Source organism: Eleutherodactylus coqui, chromosome 12 (genome assembly GCF_035609145.1).
Source record: "Eleutherodactylus coqui strain aEleCoq1 chromosome 12, aEleCoq1.hap1, whole genome shotgun sequence".
In the NCBI taxonomy this organism is placed as follows: Eukaryota; Metazoa; Chordata; class Amphibia; order Anura; family Eleutherodactylidae; genus Eleutherodactylus; species Eleutherodactylus coqui.
This window is the reverse complement of record NC_089848.1, coordinates 15,472,567-15,491,556: the sequence shown is the minus strand read 5'-3', so window position 1 is coordinate 15,491,556 and position 18,990 is coordinate 15,472,567. Positions and strand designations below refer to the sequence as shown.

Below are 18,990 nucleotides of genomic sequence, written 5' to 3'. Positions count from 1 at the left end.
CAGAATGCATACAATGTATAAATATCAACAAGTTCTGAGTACCGTTGAGTCGATTCCTCTCTGCTGCTGTTCTTCATTTACATTTTCCGTACCATTTTCTAAGTAGCTAAAAACTGAACAAACAGGTCGTTATTAACTAGAAAGTAGGTTAACAATAACAATGAATTAAAGACTGAATGTTCCTTTCTGCTTTGCCTGTAGAATATGTTAACGCCTTCCCTGGGGGCACAAAGTTTCAGCTATAGTAAGCAATTTTGTAGACTATAAATAATCATAACACAAAAAAGCTTCATCCAAGTATATCAACACTTCTTGCCTCCACAATACATTTCTTCACTGTATATGTTATTCTCATAATGCCACGACTGCACCTACTTGAATCCAGGGCCATTATCAGAAATATCTCCCCCCCCCCCTCCCCCCCCAATATTAACAAATGGTCAGAGCTATTGAACTCTGTGATATGTACCTTAACCTCAACCTATATATTTAATTCATCGGAAGAACGTTTGTTTTCAAATAACAATTACAACCAATTTAAGACCCATTTACACGCAAAGATAATCTTTCAAACAACTGAAAGATTGAAAGCTTTTGCAATATATTTGCATAAAGTGTTAATGTCCATTAATATTTTATCATCTTCATTTGCATGTAAAAAGGCCTCCAGGAGCTGTTTGCAGAACCCAGAGTGTGAGTAATCACATGTCCAGCTGTGCACGCAGCTGCATTGTTCTGCTCCTGTCTGACAGCAGATTACAATGTTATCTGCCGTCTCCTGTGATAACGTCTACTGAGAGATAAATGTGTTTGCTTTACCTCTCAGTAGCTAAATGATGGATTTTAAGTTCATCTTAAAATCATTGTTCAGATGAAAAGTGCATGACGCCCACGTTTAGATGTAACTATTATCGCTCATTTTTGGTGGTTTGAATGAATTTTCAGCGATAATGGTTACGTGTAAATGGGACTTTAGAAATAAAGGTGGCAATGCAATCTCTAAGCAGCATTTCAGGTTAATGTCATATACCGTATAAGACGATCTTTTAACCCCTAAAAGTCTGTTCTGCTGTCGGGGGTCGTCTTATATGCCAGGTAAACAAAAAAAAAAGGTGTCAAAAAAAAAAAAGCAGTACTCACCTACCCCGGCGTTCTGCGGCGCTGCTGCTGGTTGTCGCTCCCTCCACGTCCCCGACAGAGCATTGCTTTCTGGATGCAGGGCTTGAAATCTCTGCCTCCAGAAAGCTAATGCTGTGATCGGCTAACTCACATGGCGTTAGCCAATCACAGCCATTCAATGACATCATTGAATGGCTGTGATTGGCTGATGCCGCCTGAGTTAGCCAATCACAGCCATTCAATGATGTCATTGAATGTCTGTGATTGGCTGACTCCACGTGAGTTAGCCAATCACAGCATTAGCTTTCTGGAGACGGGGATTTCAAGCCCCGCATCCAGAAAGCAATGCTCTGTCGGGGACGAGGAGGGAGCGACAGCCTGCAGCAGCACCGCAGAACACCGGGGGAGGTAAGTACAGCTTTTTTTTTTTTACACCGTATTTTTGGCGTATAAGGGGACAGTTGGGGGGGGTCGTCTTATACGACCAGTTGCCTTATACACCGGAATATATGGTACTTAGTGGATCTCTTGGACAGGAGGGAAAGATAACTGATTGGAATTCCGTTAGTTTTACTTACCCTACACAAGCATGACCATCTGAAAAACCATACTTCCAGACCCTCTCCTCCTATGCTACAGGCAACCTCCAAATTTGAGGAACCCTATAATCAGGAGAGCATTGCCCTCTAACACACTAAAAGGAACTTAGCGATGCAATATAAGGAGCTGCAAGACCTGCTCACATGTACTGCCCATGGAGAGGATACAAATCCCCAACACACAGCAGGACTATAGGATCCCTGGGACATTTACATGTCCCATGTCCAATGTTGTGTACCGGATCCTATGCAGTAAATGTTCTGTTGGGGGGCTTTATGTTGGAGAAACAGGACAAAAATTTAAAACAAGAATGAGGTCTCACCACCACACAATTAAAGAGAGAAAGATAGAATTACCTGTGGCTGAGCAATTTTCTCATCACGGACACAACATATAACATATGAAAGTTGTATGGCAACTTCAAATCTCAACATCTTAAAAGAATTGGGGATTATAAATTTAAAACCATCTTTGATATTCTCAACACAAGATTGAGTAATTTTCAAGGATTTATGGCAGGGCGGCCAATCTGAGAAATCTGGTGCAGAGAACATAAAACTCACATCCTTATCAGTGGACTAATTAAGTATTTACTCCTCTATTCATCCTGTTCTGGTATTATTTAAGTGCAAATGAATCCCACCATGTCTGTGCCCTTTTATATGTATGTGCATTATTCAGATAAATCCTATTATTAAAGCTTGATGAAGAACCCCCTTAGAGGGCTCAGTCACACGGGCGCCAAACCGCCCATGTTTCTGCACGATAAGACGGCGGCACCTGCAATGCAGCAGTCCTATCATGCAGAAACGCGGGCGGATCGGCGCCCAGGTGACTGAGCCCAGATTTGGAAGTTCGCAACAACATCATGTATTTTTGTTAGCCATTAAAAGGTATCATATCTACAAGATTACTTAGTTTTACTTACTGAGAGCAATCACATTTTACATGAATGATTATATGACACAGCACATGCGTCCTGTCTACTAACATACTAAGTATGTTAAAGGCCCATTTACACAAAGCGATGATTGCTCAAAAATCGCTAAAAAGCGATCGTTTGAGCGATAATTGTTGCGTCTAAATGCGCGACCATCTTGCACTTTTCATGCACTGCTAGCTGATCGTTAAATTCAGGTTAACCTAAAAATCGCCCTTTGGTCCCATCAGGACTGCACGCTGAGTTCTCTGCGGGTAGTGCTGATAGCATTGTTTCCCGAAGGAGAACAAAGGAGCTGAATGGAGATAACAGCCCTCTGGCTATTAACTGCATTCAGCTAAAGGCTTCATTTGCATGCTAATAAGCTATTAAATAGCTGAGTAGCTACTTAATAGTTTATGCAAAATGATCACTCAAAGCTGTCACTCAAACTGTCATTTGAGTGATCATTGCTCTGTGTAAATGGGCCTTAAGTTTATGTAGACATGGGGTAAATATGTAGTGGTCCCCTGCAGCATTTACAGTAACAGTATAGTGGATGACGTTTTTACAATCTCATTCACACAGTGTGGAAAAAATCTGCACAAAACCTGTGTGGAAACTAACCTGCAAAGTGGATTTTAAATTAACAACATGTCAATTATAGCAGTGGATGTTTGGTGCAGACTCCACCTCTTTGTGAGGGGGTAGTGGAGTTGAATACTACACCAAAATCTATATTAAAACTAAATGCTGCAGTTTTTGATGCAGATTTTCTGCTGCAATCATTCCGCAGTAAGTCCGTCCCGTATGGACATAGCCTCAGGGTTTTCATTCACTTCAATGAAAGCAGAAGGGAGTAAGATGACATAAAATTTGGTAAAGAACTGAGTTTTGAAATAATTAAAATTTGGACGAAAACTGTTACCGCAGTGCGGTGTGTGTATGTGTGTGTATGGGGGGGGGGGGCGGTGTGTATGTGTGTGTATGGGGGGGGGGGGGGGGCGGTGTGTGTGTGTGTGTGAGGGGGTCGGTCATCCATGCAGTCGGCTCTGTAACTTTTTTTATCACTTTATTTTGGCATTCTAACTTGCCAAAGTGCCAAATTTTGCATTAAGGTGGGAGACTGTTTGTAATGGAAATAAGAAACTTTCCTGGCAAAGCAGCCTCATCCTGACACAAGAGAAAGTGGCTTCTGCATCTTTATGTGCAACTTGTGAATGGAAAATTCATTAGCATAACCTGCTGGCCAAGTGCAGCAACCTTCAGGGAGGATGGATACTAAGTATCTGATGTGTCATACACAGGTCTCTTCACTAGGAGTGTATGTGAGAAAGACCCTGAGGGTGGGGAAACAAGTGATATTGTAATTTTCTTGATTAAAAAGGTGTTATTGATGAAATCCCAAAGGGAGCAAAACTTTGAATTTCTCATACGTAGAACATCATTAAGTAAAACTGAAGAGGTCGTTGCTCATCAACCCCTTGGTGTCCATCATACTAATGTATATCATGGAATGCTTGGAGATAATGCTCCATGACTTGGGGCTCATTTACACGGCTATATTTTTCCGCTGTGTGCTGTTTGTGTATTTCATGGACAGCAAATGGCACAATAATGAACTGTGAAGCTATTCAGACAGCCAATTTTTCACATAGACTAAAGGCCCATTTACACGCAAAGACAATCTTTCAAACGTTTGAAAGATTAACAGTTTTAGCGAACGCTTTACATAAAGTGTTACTAAACACTAATGTCCATTAGCACTTTATAAGCTTCATTTGCATGTAAAAGGGCCTCCAGGAGCTGTTTGCAGAGCCCAGCATGTGGTCTGAGCTCTGCACACAGCTTCATTGCTCTAGCACAGGCTGTCAACTGAATACAATGTCATCTCTGACTCCCGTGCAGAACGCACTGTTATCTCTCTCTAGCTGAACGATGGATTTTAAACTCACCTTAAAATCATCATCCAGTTGAAAAGTAGCACGAGCACGAAAAATAGAACAATTGGTAGCATTTACACGCAATGATAATCATTCATGTTTAATCATTTTAATGAATTTTGAGCAATAATCGTTGTGTGTAAATGGGCCCTAATGGTTTGTGTGAAAAAAAATTACTGCATATCCCATTCTTTTTCGCTTCCACAGAGTAGAGCCTGCAGTGTACGGGGTCCATGAGCCTCGTGCAGCATACAAATAGTGTCCGTGTACTTGGCATATTTTTTGAACTTATTTTTATTGGTCCATCTCGCATATGGCTGTGTGAATATGGCTTTAAATCCTATTCAAAAGGGCATATTTTCTGTCCGTATTTAGGCCCCCTTCAGTCGGGCGCATTGGCGAGCATATTTCAGCATGCTAAATTTGTGTGTGCAATGTGAAGATAATCGAACCCATTGATTTCAATGGGTTCATTCACATTTATTGTTTAGTGCGTGTATTTCTCGTGCAAAAAAATAGGACACGCTTTATTTTTGTATGAATTTGTACACCAAAGATACCCACAGAAGTCTATGGGGGATGCCCAAAGGCATGTGCAATGTGCAATGGGATGCACAATACGCTGCACAATTCCGTGAATAAAAGAACACATCTGGAACTTATTAGGCTAAATAGCAGATTTGCAAATTTGCTCACCTCCCACAGACTTTTATGGGGGATCTTGCTGCGCAAAACATTAAAAGATAACGCAGGTCTCACTTTTTTCCACGTGTATGAAATGCACGCACAAAACACGCTCATGGGAACAAACTCACTAAAATCAATGGGTTCTATTCTAACTGTTTTGCGCACGCAGATTTTGTGTGCACAAATACTCGCACAAACATGGTTGTCTGAAAAGCCCTAAGACCGGAACCATAAGAGCGTGCTTGAGAAAGGCCATTGCAATGGCCGAAACGTCGCGTGTTTTATCTGCAAAATAAAGGAAACCTGTTTTTTACTGCACCTGGACTTCTGCTGCTGTCACTTAACTTACTATTGGGATGTGCAATGTGCAGAGAGTAGACCCTCATTCCAAGGGTGCATTCAGACGACCGTATATCGGCTGGGTTTTCACGCCCATCCGATATACGGCGTCCCTCTCTGCAGGGGGAAGAAGCTGGAAGAGTCGGGAGCAGTGCACTGAGCTCCCGCCTCCTCTCCACCCCCTCCCCGCCCCTCACCACTATTTGCAATGTAAGGGGCAGGACGGGGGTGGGGCTAAGCTCCCAGACGTAGCTCCGCCCCATTCCACCCTCTCCCATTGCAAATAGTGGCGTGGGGCGGAGAGGGGGTGGAGAGGAGGTGGGAGCTCAGTGCTCTGCTCCCGGCTCTTCCAGCTTCCTCCCCCTACAGAGAGGTACGCCGTATATTTTCTGGGCGTGAAAACCCAGCCGATATACGATCGTCTGAATGCACCCTTACTTTCGCTTTTGAGACTCGCATTTCATGTGTGCAAAGAAAAAAGTGACATCCTGTATTTTATTGCACATTTGCACATGTAAGGCACCATAGGAGTCTATGGTGGTGTGCAAATTTGCAGCTAATTGCTGTGTAATTGCGCAATGAACTGCACAAGTTTGCAGGGAAATCAATAACACTGCGAACTAATTAGACTTCACAGCCTTTTAAATCATGGCATGGGTGTGTCCAGTAAACAGTGTAGATACGCACACAATAGCATGACCCTCACAGCGCAAATTATTGCACTATCGCGAGCCTATCTGTGGTCACACTCGTCTGCAGGAGCCCTGTGGGCTCCTTCAAATGAATGTATGTGCAAATAAGCCTACCTCAGCACCAGGCCTTTTACATTAAACAAGGCTTGTTTGCACGCTTCCCTGTGTACTTTACTGTATGCATTTGCACAAGCACGGCATGTTCACATGGGCGTGCAAGAAATGCGTGCGCAAAAAGTGGGAGGGAAAACAAGCCCATTAAAATCAATAAGTTCTATTCTCTGTGTTTTGCACACAACTTTTGCATGTGCAAAAATGTATTTATATGTGTCTGAAGGAGCACTGAATGGGGACAGCAAGTGGACTCACTGAATAATTTGGTGTATACAGATGTGTGTTTATAACGTAGACTGACGTTCCATTGAAAAAAAAACAATTGCAGCGTGTCCTATCTCGGTACATATTAACGGACCAAAATCGCCCATAAAAGTATAAATGCATAGAAAAAGGCAGAAAAGACCAATTTTACACAGGCGAGTGCGATATCGGGCCTGCCAAAGTGCCATTGCCCTGCAAATACCAGGCGTTTTTGTGCCCAAAGCACCTCGCATCACTTCTGGGTAGTAGCAATCTTGCCAGCCGCATTGGAGGATTGTGGAGTGTTTCTCACTGTTTTCAACAGGAAACCTTGCATCGCACTCATGCACCTCTCACACTGCGCGATGCTTTCCCGAGCCCAATGAAAACAATGGGCGAGGCGTTCTGAGGGAACACCCAAAGATAGGACATGCTGTGATTTATTCCCGCACTGAGATGCAGATGTGTATGACCCCAGAATAGGGTTCATATTCGTGTGAGATTTCTGCGTCTCTCAACGCACAAATATTGTGTAATTTTCTCAGGCTTGTGAAAGCAGCCTTAGCATACCCGTGTACATCGGCATTTCATTTGGCTTACTAGACATTTAAATCGGAGGGGGGGGGGGGGGGGTGATTCCCCTGCCCATATCAATGAGTATTACCTGTGTAAATGTCCACAGTATTTCCCCAGGCACAAGCGAAAAAAAGACTCCTTCACTGCGCGAATGTGTTGCACAGGAGCGAGAGTTTGGGTGCTTACACACATGTGAAGGCGCCTTATGAGTTGTGACAAAACTGGTATCACTTTGGCCTTCTTGTGAACCTGCACATATGCAGAAAATTGAATGTACATTCACATCAGCACGCGGTGAAAATGGTGCATTTTTTACTGACCGAAATTGCATACACCTGTATGAATGAGCCCAGCCAATAGGGAATTATCGAGAATAAAGCTTTCAACATTCCTTGCATGAATGTAGAGGAGGACACGTAAGCGCAATGCCCCAACACTCATATCAGTGCAGCTCTGGAAATTGTCAAGTATGAGTGCTCGGCATTCTCTGGCGCTGTCTTTGGAATGACTGGAATGTCGGTGCACTTGCGTGTCCTTCACTGCATTCATGTGTCTTAGTGGTTGAGCCCCCACTGATCATAAAGTTATCGCTAGAGATGAGCGAGCACCAAAATGCTCGGGTGCTCGTTACTCAAGTCGAACTTTCAGTGATGCTCGAGAGTTCGTTTCGAGTAACGAACCCCATTGAAGTCAATGGGCGACCCGAGCATTTTTGTATATCGCCGATGCTCGCTAAGGTTTTCATTTGTGAAAACCTGGGAAATTCAAGAAAGTGATGGGAACGACACAGAAACGGATAGGGCAGGCGAGGGGCTACATGTTGGGCTGCATCTCAAGTTCCCAGGTCCCACTATTAAGCCACAATAGTGGCAAGAGTGAGACCCCCCCCACACTGTCAGCATAAAGATCGTTCTCCTCTGCCTGTTACAGCTGTGGCAGAGAAGAACGATGTTAGCCCATTGAATTCAATGGAGCAGGCAATACAGCAGGCTCCATTGAAAGCAATGGGCTGCCGGCGATCGCGGGATGAATTGTCGGGAAGGGGTTAAATATATAAGCCCTTCCCTGCAAATCATCCAGAAATGTGTAAAAAGAAAAAAACATATATACTCACCTTGTCCCGGCAGAACGATGTTAGCCCATTGAATTCAATGGAGCCGGAAATACAGCCGGCTCCATTGAAAGCAATGTGCTGCCGGCGATCGCAGGATGAATTGTCAGGAAGGGGTTAAATATATAAGCCCTTCCCTGCAATTCATCCAGAAATGTGTAAAAATAAAAAAAAATATATATATACTCCCCTGGTCCCGGCAGACGGAGTTCAGCACGGCCAGCGGCAGTCCTCCTGAACTGCTCTGAACAGCTGTGAGTAGTATTCAGCAGCCGGGGATTTAAAATACCCGCCTGCTGAATGAGCTGCCTCTAATTGGTCACAGCCTGACCAATCAGAGGCAGCTCTCACTCACACACCCATTCATGAATTTATGAATGGGTGAGTGACTGCTGCCTCTCATTGGCTCAGCGGGACCAATCAGATGAGAGGCAGCAGTCACTCACCCATGAATGGGTGTGTGAGTGAGATCTGCCTCTGATTGGTCAGGCTGTGACCAATTAGAGGCAGCTCATTCAGCAGGCGGGGATTTTAAATCCCCGGCTGCTGAATACTACTCACAGCTGTTCAGAGCAGTTCAGGAGGACTGCCACTGGCCGCGCTGAACTCCGTCTGCCGGGACCAGGTGAGTATATATATTTTTTTTGATTTTTACACATTTCTGGATGAATTGCAGGGAAGGGCTTATATATTTAACCCCTTCCCGACAATTCATCCCGCGCTCGCCGGCAGCCCATTGCTTTCAATGGAGTCGGCTGCATTGCCGGCTCCATTGAATTCAATGGTCAGTGCTCGTTTAATCGAGACGAGTACCGCGTGGTGCTCGTCTCGAGTAACGAGCACCCTAATACTTGAACGAGCATCAAGCTCGGACGAGTATGTTCGCTCATCTCTAGTTATCGCCTATCTTGTGAATAAGGGGTAACTCTATATTTGGTGCAATCCCTTTATCATATTATTTAAATCAAATGAGATGAAAAAAATGCAAATCTTACCTTTGAAACTTTGCAGGGCTGGAGTCCAACGAAGCTCATTAATATTCGCATATGCACCCCTCCCCCCACCCCCACCCCTGCCCTCTTCCCTCCAGATACTGATTGGCAGGTCCTTCCATGTGGCCAGTAATACAGAAGAACCTGTCAATCTGCATCTTTAGGGTAGGGGAGGGGGGCAAATATGAATATGCATAAGCTTTAGAGATGAGCGAACGTACTCGGTAAAGCACTACTCATCCGAGTAATGTGCTTTATCCGAGTACCTCCCCGCTCGTCCTGAAAGATTCGGGGAGCGCCGCGGAGCGGGGAGCTGCAGGGGAGAGCGGGGAGGAACGGAGGGGAGATCTCTCTCTCCTTCTCTCCCGCCCGCTCTCCCCTGCTTCCCGCCGCAACTCACCTGTCAGCAGCGGCGCTCCCCGAATCTTTCAGGACGAGTGGGGAGGTACTCGGATAAAGCACATTACTCGGACGAGTAGTGCTTTACCGAGTACGTTCGCTCATCTCTAATAAGCTTCATTGCACTCCTATCCAGCCCTGCAGTTTCAAAAGTAAGATTTGCAAAACCACTGAACCGAACGGTATAAGCGACAGACCATTGAAACCAGTCTGCTACCTGCAGCCCGGGCAGCTAAGGGGATCTGACGGGTTCTCTTTAAAGATGTGTATTTAGTTTCATGGGAGCATCACAGTCTTAAGTGATCTTCGATCTTTGAAAAAATTATTAAACAGCATGTATGCAAGTACTTGGATAAAAATGGAGTAATTAACCAGAACCAGCATCGGTTTGTAACAAACAAGTCATGCCAGACGAATCAAATTTCCTTCTATGACAGAATCACCGACTGGGTTGATCAGGGGAATGTGGTGGATATAGTTTATCTTGACCTTAGTAAAGCATTTGACAAAGTATCTCATACCATACTAATTGAAAAAATGACCAGATATGGGATTGACAAGGCAACTGTCAGGTGAATTCACAACTGGCTGAGTGATTGTACTCAAAGAGTGGTCATAAATGGCTGCACATCCAAGTGGAAGAATGTATCAAGTGGGGTACCACAAGGCTCTGTCCTCGGCCCAGTGTTGGTCAACATTTTTATAAATGATCTGGAGGAGGGAATTGATGGGAAACTGATCAAATTTGCAGACGACACAAAGCTAGGTGGGATATCTAGACCGCTATTTGAGCACGCGCCTCCAGGCAGACTGCATCCACTTTCCAACTTTTTCTGAGCAAAAGGGAAAATGAATGTGCAACTTGATACGTTTGTATAAATTGTGACTTATTGGAACTCGGGTTTCTCTAAAAACTGGTGCAAACTGATTAGTAAATGTGGGTTAAAAATGTTTATATGGTATGTTTTCTGCTTTATGGATATTATGAGTATTGAAATCAGAACCGTAGCTTTAACTTACAGATGACAAAAATAAGGATTTATACTAAAATCCCTTGGGAAATCAGATGATTTTTGGAGAAGGATAATTAAGTAGTAGTGCTACACACTAAATACAGTGAAGGTGAAGCCATTGAGCCATCACTTGCAATATTGGTTAGAGATTTTTGAAAGTGACTTAAAATGTGGCACAAAAGCAGATACTCACCGCTATCACTACGTTGTCTGCCTACATCCAGTAGATAGGAATTATCCCCTTCTTCTGGTACATCAACTAAATCTGTAGTCTGCAAGCAAAAACAAGTGAGACTATTATATAATGTAAAGTGAGTACCTCATATTGCGATATATACCGTATGTATGTATATATACACTACCATTCAAAAGTTTGGGGTCACATTGAAATGTCCTTATTTTTGAAGGAAAAGCACTGTACTTTTCAATGAAGATAACTTTAAACTAGTCCTAACTTTAAACAAATGCAGTCTATACATTGCTAATGTGGTAAATGACTATTCTAGCTGCAAATGCCTGGTTTTTTGTGCAATATCTACAAAGGTGAATAGAGGCCCATTTCCAGCAACTATCACTCCAGTGTTCTAATGGTACAATGTGTTTGCTCATTGGCTCAGAAGGCTAATTGATGATTAGAAAACCCTTGTGCAATCATGTTCACACATCTGAAAACAGTCTAGCTCGTTACAGAAGCTACAAAACTGACCTTCCTGTGAGCAGATTGAGTTTCTGGAGCATCACATTTGTGGGGTCAATTAAACGCTCAAAATGGCCAGAAAAAGAGAACTTTCATCTGAAACTCGACAGTCTATTCTTGTTCTTAGAAATGAAGGCTATTCCATGCGAGAAATTGCTAAGAAATTGAAGATTTCCTACAACGGTGTGTACTACTCCCTTCAGAGGACAGCACAAACAGGCTCTAACCAGAGTAGAAAAAGAAGTGGGAGGCCGCGTTGCACAACTAAGCAAGAAGATAAGCACATTAGAGTCTCTAGTTTGAGAAACAGACGCCTCACAGGTACCCAACTGGCATCTTCATTAAATAGTACCTGCAAAACACCAGTGTCAACATCTACAGTGAAGAGGTGGCTGCGGGATTTTGGGCTTCAGGGCAGAGTGGCAAAGAAAAAGCCATATCTGAGACTGGCCAATAAAAGAAAAAGATTAAGATGGGCAAAAGAACACAGACATTGGACAGAGGAAGACTGGAAAAAAGTGTTGTGGACGGATGAATCCAAGTTTGAGGTGTTTGGATCACAAAGAAGAACGTTTGTGAGACGCAGAACAAATGAAAAGATGCTGGAAGAATGCCTGACCCCATCTGTTAAGCATGGTGGAGGTAATGTGATGGTCTGGGGTTGCTTTGGTGCTGGTAAGGTGGGAGATTTGTACAGGGTAAAAGGGATTCTGAATAAGGAAGGCTATCACTCCATTTTGCAACGCCATGCCATACCCAGTGGACAGCGCTTGATTGGAACCAATTTCATCCTACAACAGGACAATGACCCTAAACACACCTCCAAATTGTGCAAGAACTATTTACAGCAGAAGCAGGCAGCTGGTATTCTATCGGTAATGGAGTGGCCAGCGCAGTCACCAGATCTGAACCCCATTGAGCTGTTGTGGGAGCAGCTTGACCGTATGGTACGCCAGAAGTGCCCATCCAACCAATCCAACTTGTGGGAGATGCTTCTACAAGCGTGGGGTGCAATTTCACAAGCTTACCTCAACAAATTAACAGCTAGAATGTCAAAGGTGTGCAATGCTGTAATTGCTGCAAAAGGAGGATTCTTTGACGAAAGCAAAGTTTGATGTAAAAACAATGTTATTTCAAATACAAATCATTATTTCTAACCTTGTCAATGTCTTGACTCTATTTTCTATTCATTTCACAACGCATGGTGGTGAATAAGTGTGACTTTTCATGGAAAACACAAAATTGTTTGGGTGACCCCAAACTTTTGAACGGTAGTGTATATATATATATATATATATATATATATATATATATACAATCGACTTGCTATACATTGAAAATTAATAAACGCATAACAATAAGGGATAAGTAGACAATGCAAAGGTAAAGAAGCGACAATAGCCTTTACAGATATCAGTTTAGCATTGTAGAATGGTTTCCATACTGTGATCACGATTTGTATTTGGTTTTACAATCGCTGAAGCCTATCTGACATGTCTATTTTCAATTGATTTAGACATATAAATGAAATACGAGTACAAAATAAATGGTCATCCATCCTCCGGGGTGTATTTAGCCTCTCTGCTGCTTAAGGCAAACTGTACAATTGCTCCCCCCTCCATCTAGGGGCACATCTGCCATGAGGCAAGTTGAGGTACTCACCTCAAGCAGCAACACCTAATATTATGGCTGGGACTTACCCAAAGGAGGCATTGTGTTATTGTGAACTATTTGTAAGCAATCACCCAGGATAAGCTGCATCTAACTTGCTTTAGGCCGCCTGCAGAGGGGCGGGTCAGATCCGGCAGCGAGGATTCTCGCCGCGGGACCCGACCCAAATGCCTGCAGGGACCAGCGCATACTCACCCGCGCCCCGCAGCCGGCGCATGCGCAGACCGGAGCCGGCGGCGGGTGAGTGATGAAATAGAACATGCCGCAGTTTGTTTGCCGCGCAAGAGTTCGCGCGGCCAAACCGCAGCCGCCTGCATAGGATTGCATTTGGTAACGCAATCCTATGCAGGCTTCCAGCGGCGGAAATTCCATGGGAAATCCCGCCGCGGAATTTCCGCCCATGTGCAGGCGCCCTTAGACTGTAGATCCTTCAATAGGGTATCACTTTGATGCAATATCTGCTTGTTAAAGGAAAGTAATGACAGTAGCCCGATTAAAAACTGCAATCTGTGGGAATAATTTCCAGGAAGTGTTCAATTTTCCAATAGCCCCAACACAAGGGCAAATTAAAAGAGGGTTTCAGGTTACATTTCTGTAGCATAGAATACAATGTCTACACTACTTACATAAAGATGTCTGTTCTGGTGTTTAGATGCACTTTCCCACCGCTTCCCAACTGGGCATGTGACTATGGTAGGCCACTTCTCTCTTCAAGTGTGATTAAAGAAGTAGGTCTGATTGTTCCCTATATGTCATAAGAAACTTTTATTTTTTTTACAATTCTATCCCTCAAAGTAGACCAAACTCCTCCCAGAGGCTGGAGTCGACTTTGTGATGCACCAATCCCTGGAGTTTTAGACTAAGATATAGGGCACTAGTGGTTGTTGCTATTGATAACCACATACTGCAATCATCACAACACCATTGCAAGATCATTGGTGTAGCATTGTCTTGCTGAAATCTGCAAGACCTTCCCTGAAAGAGACGTTGTCTGGATGGGAGCATATCTTGTTCTAAACCTCTATATAGTACTCAGCACTGATAGTGCCTTTCAAGATGTGTAAGCTGCCCATGCCACTCGCACTAATGCAAACAGATACCATCAGAGGTACAGGTTTTTGAATTGCGCACTGATAACAAGCTGGATAGTCCTACTCCTCTTGATTGATCTGCCCACAGAACAGTTTTCCACTTTTCCTCAGTACATTTTAAATGAACTTTGGCCCAGAGAAGACATCAGCGTTTCTGGATCGTATAGATACATGGCTTCTTCACATGATACAGCTTTAACTTACATTTGTAGTTTTTCACAGATTGATGAACCTTTGACCATCTTCACTTCTGAGAGACTCTGCCTCTTTAACATGTTCTTTTTGAAAATTGATCCTGCAGCTATATTGCATTAGTGCCACGTACTTTGCCAGCCTTTTATTACCCCTATCCCAACTTTTTGGAGATGTGTTGCTGCCATGAATTTCTCAATGCATTAATTTAAAAAAAATGAAATAGTAAAATGTCTCCCTTCCCCCTTCCCCCTTCTGATGTGTTCTATGTTCCATTGTGAATACAATATGGTAATATAAGATTTCCAAATCATTGCATTCTTTTTTTTAATCTTTATTTACATTTTATACAGCATCCCCAATTTGTTTAAATTGGGGTTCTACATGACTACAATTACTATGATAATTTTACTAATCTATAAAGAGAAGACTGTCTTGTCATATGAATGCTGTGTGGACAGAAATTACCAAATACATCAATGTACACACATAACGGGGAGTTTATTTGGCAACTCGTGCCTTGCAACCATTGTATTCTGTGAAAAACAACTCTAATATAAACTCTTTGTAAAAAAAATCAAGCCCCAGGAAAAGTTTTCATTTTGCTGCAAAACTTGGCTTGCAGTTACATCTCAGGTAGATATGCAAACAGTTAGGCCTCATGTCCACTAGGTAATTCTAATTTCAAATTTCGTGCGGGTGTCCCGCACGCGTGATCCGTGCCCATAGGGATGCATTGGATACCTGCAGGTAAGTAAATACCTGCGGGTGTCATTTTTCCCTGTTGCGTGGATCGCACGTGCGGGTAATCACCCGCAGCATGCTCCATTTTCTGCGGGTTTCCCGCACGGACGGCTCCTGCAGGCTTCCATTGGAGCCTATAGAAGCCGTCCGTATCCGCGGCACACCCACAGATGAATTCCTGCTCTCCCACGCGGGAGAGCAGGAGTTAAAAAAAAAAAGGAGAGTGCACGGCGCATGCACGCGTCACGCTGCCGGCGTGCCGAGCACATTCGCTGGGCCGAAAGAAGAAGATCCGGCCTCGATGGAGGGCAGATCCGCAGCGTCGGAACAGGTAGGTAAATTTTATTTTCAGGCTTCATGTCTGCGGGAAAGGAGGGACCCACTGCAGAATTCTGCATGGAGAATCCGCACGGGCCCGAATTTCCTAGTGGACATGAGGTCTTAGAGTTATAGCGTGATTAGATGAATGGTCTTGCCACCTGAGATGCTAAATGTGGTTCCACCCTTGGCCTATAAGAAGTCTCTCAGAGGCTAACTGTGTGCAGTGAACCTGTTTTTCTGCTTGTGTAGAGCTTCTTGACCACTAGATGCCTCTATGATGCAATCCAAGAGATTTCATCAACAGAATGTGAAAGGGGGTGCATTATTAGAATGCGAGAATACTGATGGTCGTATTGATAAATTGTTCCCCACCTGGGCCATTCTAACCAGACTGCTAGGAGTTGTTGGCACCGGTGGACGCTTGAAGGCAAGCTTACAAGTTGACCGAGCGCAGGACGCGTTCGACAGACCACCAGTACAGAGGAGGAAAGTCTGATCATCTGACAGGCATCAGCAGCTCTGACTGTTTTGTTGTCCACCATCCAAATACAGGTGGCACCATCATTACAGGCTCCTATGTCTGTCAGAACCATTTCCAAGAGCCTGGTCCCATGATGCTCATTACATGCTCTTCCTTTGACATCCAACCCCCGTTGCCTCCGTTTGCAGTCATGTCATGAATGACAAACTGGACTACTATGGAGTGGGATCGGGTTGTCTTCAGTGACTAATCCAAGTTAAGTTTGGGCACTGATAATGACTGTGTTCATGTCTGGAGAGCTAGTGGTAAGCTTTTTTAATCCTGCCTTTACTGTAGAGCGGAACTCTGCTCCCACTGCTGATGTGATGGTCTAGGGGGGCCATCGCATATGACAGTCGGTCACTCCTAGCAGTGATAGGAGGGACAATGACAGCTTAGCGATATGTTCAAGAAGTCCTGCAGCCACATGTGTTGCGTCTCCAAGTGGCATTTTCCAGCAGGATAATGCTTGGCCGCACATACAAGGGTGTCACAGGAATGTCTTCACAACATTGTCACAATTCTGTGACTACCCGGTCACCAGATTTATTGCCAAAATAACATGTATTGGACCATTTGGGATGCCAACTTTGACAGCCTATGTGTTTACATGATCTAGTCGCAGAGCTACAGCAAATCTAGACCAATGTGAAGAAAGATACCATACAGAACCTGTTTGCCTCCATGCCTGCCCATCTTACATCAAAGCTAGGGATGGTAAAACAGGGTACTAGAGCCTCTGTGCCCCTCATATCACATCTTGTATCCAAGCTACAGGTGGTACAGCAGTGTCCTAGAGCCCCCATGCCCCCCCTTTCACATCTTGTATCCAAGCTAGAGGTGGCTCAACAGAGTACTAGAGTCTCCATGCCCCCTCATATTACATCTTGTATCCAAGCTAGAGGCAGTAAAATAGGGTACTAGAGCCTCCATGTCTGCCTGTATCACATCTACTAGCAAGGCAGAGGTGGAACAACAGGGTAATAGAGCATCCATGCCCGCCTGTATAACATCTTGTATCCAAGCTAGAGGTGGTACGACAAGGTACTAGAGCCTCCATATCTGCCTGTATCACATCTTGTAGCAAGCCAGAGGTGGTACAACAGGGTACTAGAGCCTCCATGCCTGCCCATATCACATCTTGTATCCAAGCTAGAGGCGGTACAATAGAGTACTAGAGCCTTCATGTCCGCCTGTATCACATCTTGTAGCAAGCCAGAGTTTGTACAACAGAGTACTAGAGCCTCCCTGTCCGGCCTGTATCTCATCTTGTATCCAAGCTAGAGATGGTACAACAGGGTCCTAGAGCCTCCATATTTGCCTGTATCACATCTGGTATCCAAGCTAGAGGTGGAACAACAGGGTACTAGAGCCTCCATGTCCGCCTGTATTACATCTGGTAGCAAGCCAGAGGTGATAGAAAAGGGTACTAGAGCCTCCATGCCCGCCTTTATCACATCTGGCATCCCAGCTAGAGGTGGTATGACAGGTTACTAGAGCCTCCATGTCCACTTGTATCACATTGTGTATCCAAGCTAGAGATGGTACAACTAGCTACTAGAGCCTCCATGTCTGCCTGTATATCATCTTGTATCCAAGCTAGAGATGGTACAACAGGTTACTAGAGCCTCCATGCCCGCCTGTATAATATCTTGTATCCAAGCTAGAGGTGGTACGACAGGGTACTGTAGCCTCCATGTCTACCTGTATCATATCTTGTAGCAAGCCAAATGGTAGTGCAACAGGATACTAGAGCCTCCATGCCTGTATAACATCTTGTATCCCAGCTAGAGGTGGTACAATAGGGTCGTAGAGCCTCCCTGTCCGCCTGCATCTCATCTTGTATCCTTATCTAGAGACGGTACAACAGGGTACTAGAACTTCCATGTCTGCCTGTATCACATCTTGTATCCAAGCTATAGGTGGTACAACAGGGTACGAGAGCCTCCATGCCCACCTGTATCACATCTTGTATCCAAGCTATAGGCAGTACAACAGGGTACTAGAGCCTCCGTGCCCCCCTGTATCACATCTTGTATCCAAGCTAAAGGCGGTACAACAGGGTACTACAGCTTTCCTACAAGAGATCAGGTTTCTGCAATAAATTATCCTTTTCTCTGATATTGTAATCACTTATAACAACGTTACATTCACATATATATTACATTTTATTTGATTCCGAAAACTCCTTCTATTATCTACTTGATTATTTTTTTGACTATCAGTTCACTTGCTGTCAATGGATGCAGCCCAAATCATCTGGACACAGATATATCTATGCACATGAAGTTTCCATATCAGGTGAATGGCACATAGCAGGGCAACAGGATCAGACAAGTAATAGTGGTGCACTGTGTCCCTAATATATAAAAAAAATTAAAGTCTCTTGACCTGTTTTGCACTCCAGAAATGAGTATATGAATCATCATTTATCCATGCAGATCTCTACATTGTAGTTTATAGGACATCCATCATCTACATTGGAGAGAGCCACCTGCATTGTCTCTTCCTCTCTAGAGTGCTGATTCTGGGGAAGGTGGCCACCAATCTTCCAATAGATGGGAGTCTTGAAAGTGGAGCTAACTTTGATTTATTGTGGATATACCATAATTGTCTCAGATAGGAATTCCCTTGAGACCCTTGAAAGTGGTTAAGTATGGCAATGTAGCTCTCAGCCTAGAAAAATTTGTGCACCCCTGGTGCAGACAAAAAAGCTATCTTCAGCAGCAGTGCACATCTATCTAAGACCTCATGTCCACGGAACGAGTCAGAGCCTGCAGTGGAATCTGACCGTGCCCGAAGTCGAGGACAAGCGTAACTGTCGGGGTCTTCTTTACTGTGGATGTGTGCGGAAGCGCCGGCACACATGCGCAGTACATTTTTATTTTTTCAAACTCCTGCAATTGACATTGCCAAGGGGCCTGCATGGATTCCACAATTTAAATCTGCCTTGAAATCAAGGCTGTTTGCTTCTGTACTGCAACAATGTTACAAACTATAAACTATG

General features: G+C 44.0%; 1 protein-coding gene across 1 annotated transcript in view; it reads right to left on the bottom strand.

The window, feature by feature from the left end:
• STAC (SH3 and cysteine rich domain) overlaps positions 1 to 18,990 on the bottom strand; it is a 361,279-nt gene that overhangs the window by 68,483 nt on the left and 273,806 nt on the right. The window contains exons 6-7 of the mRNA XM_066585075.1: positions 10,941 to 11,019; positions 43 to 113 (exon numbers count right to left, since the gene is read on the bottom strand). Of these exons, the coding sequence (XP_066441172.1) occupies positions 43 to 113; positions 10,941 to 11,019 (150 nt within the window). The remainder of the gene's footprint in view (positions 1 to 42; positions 114 to 10,940; positions 11,020 to 18,990) is intronic.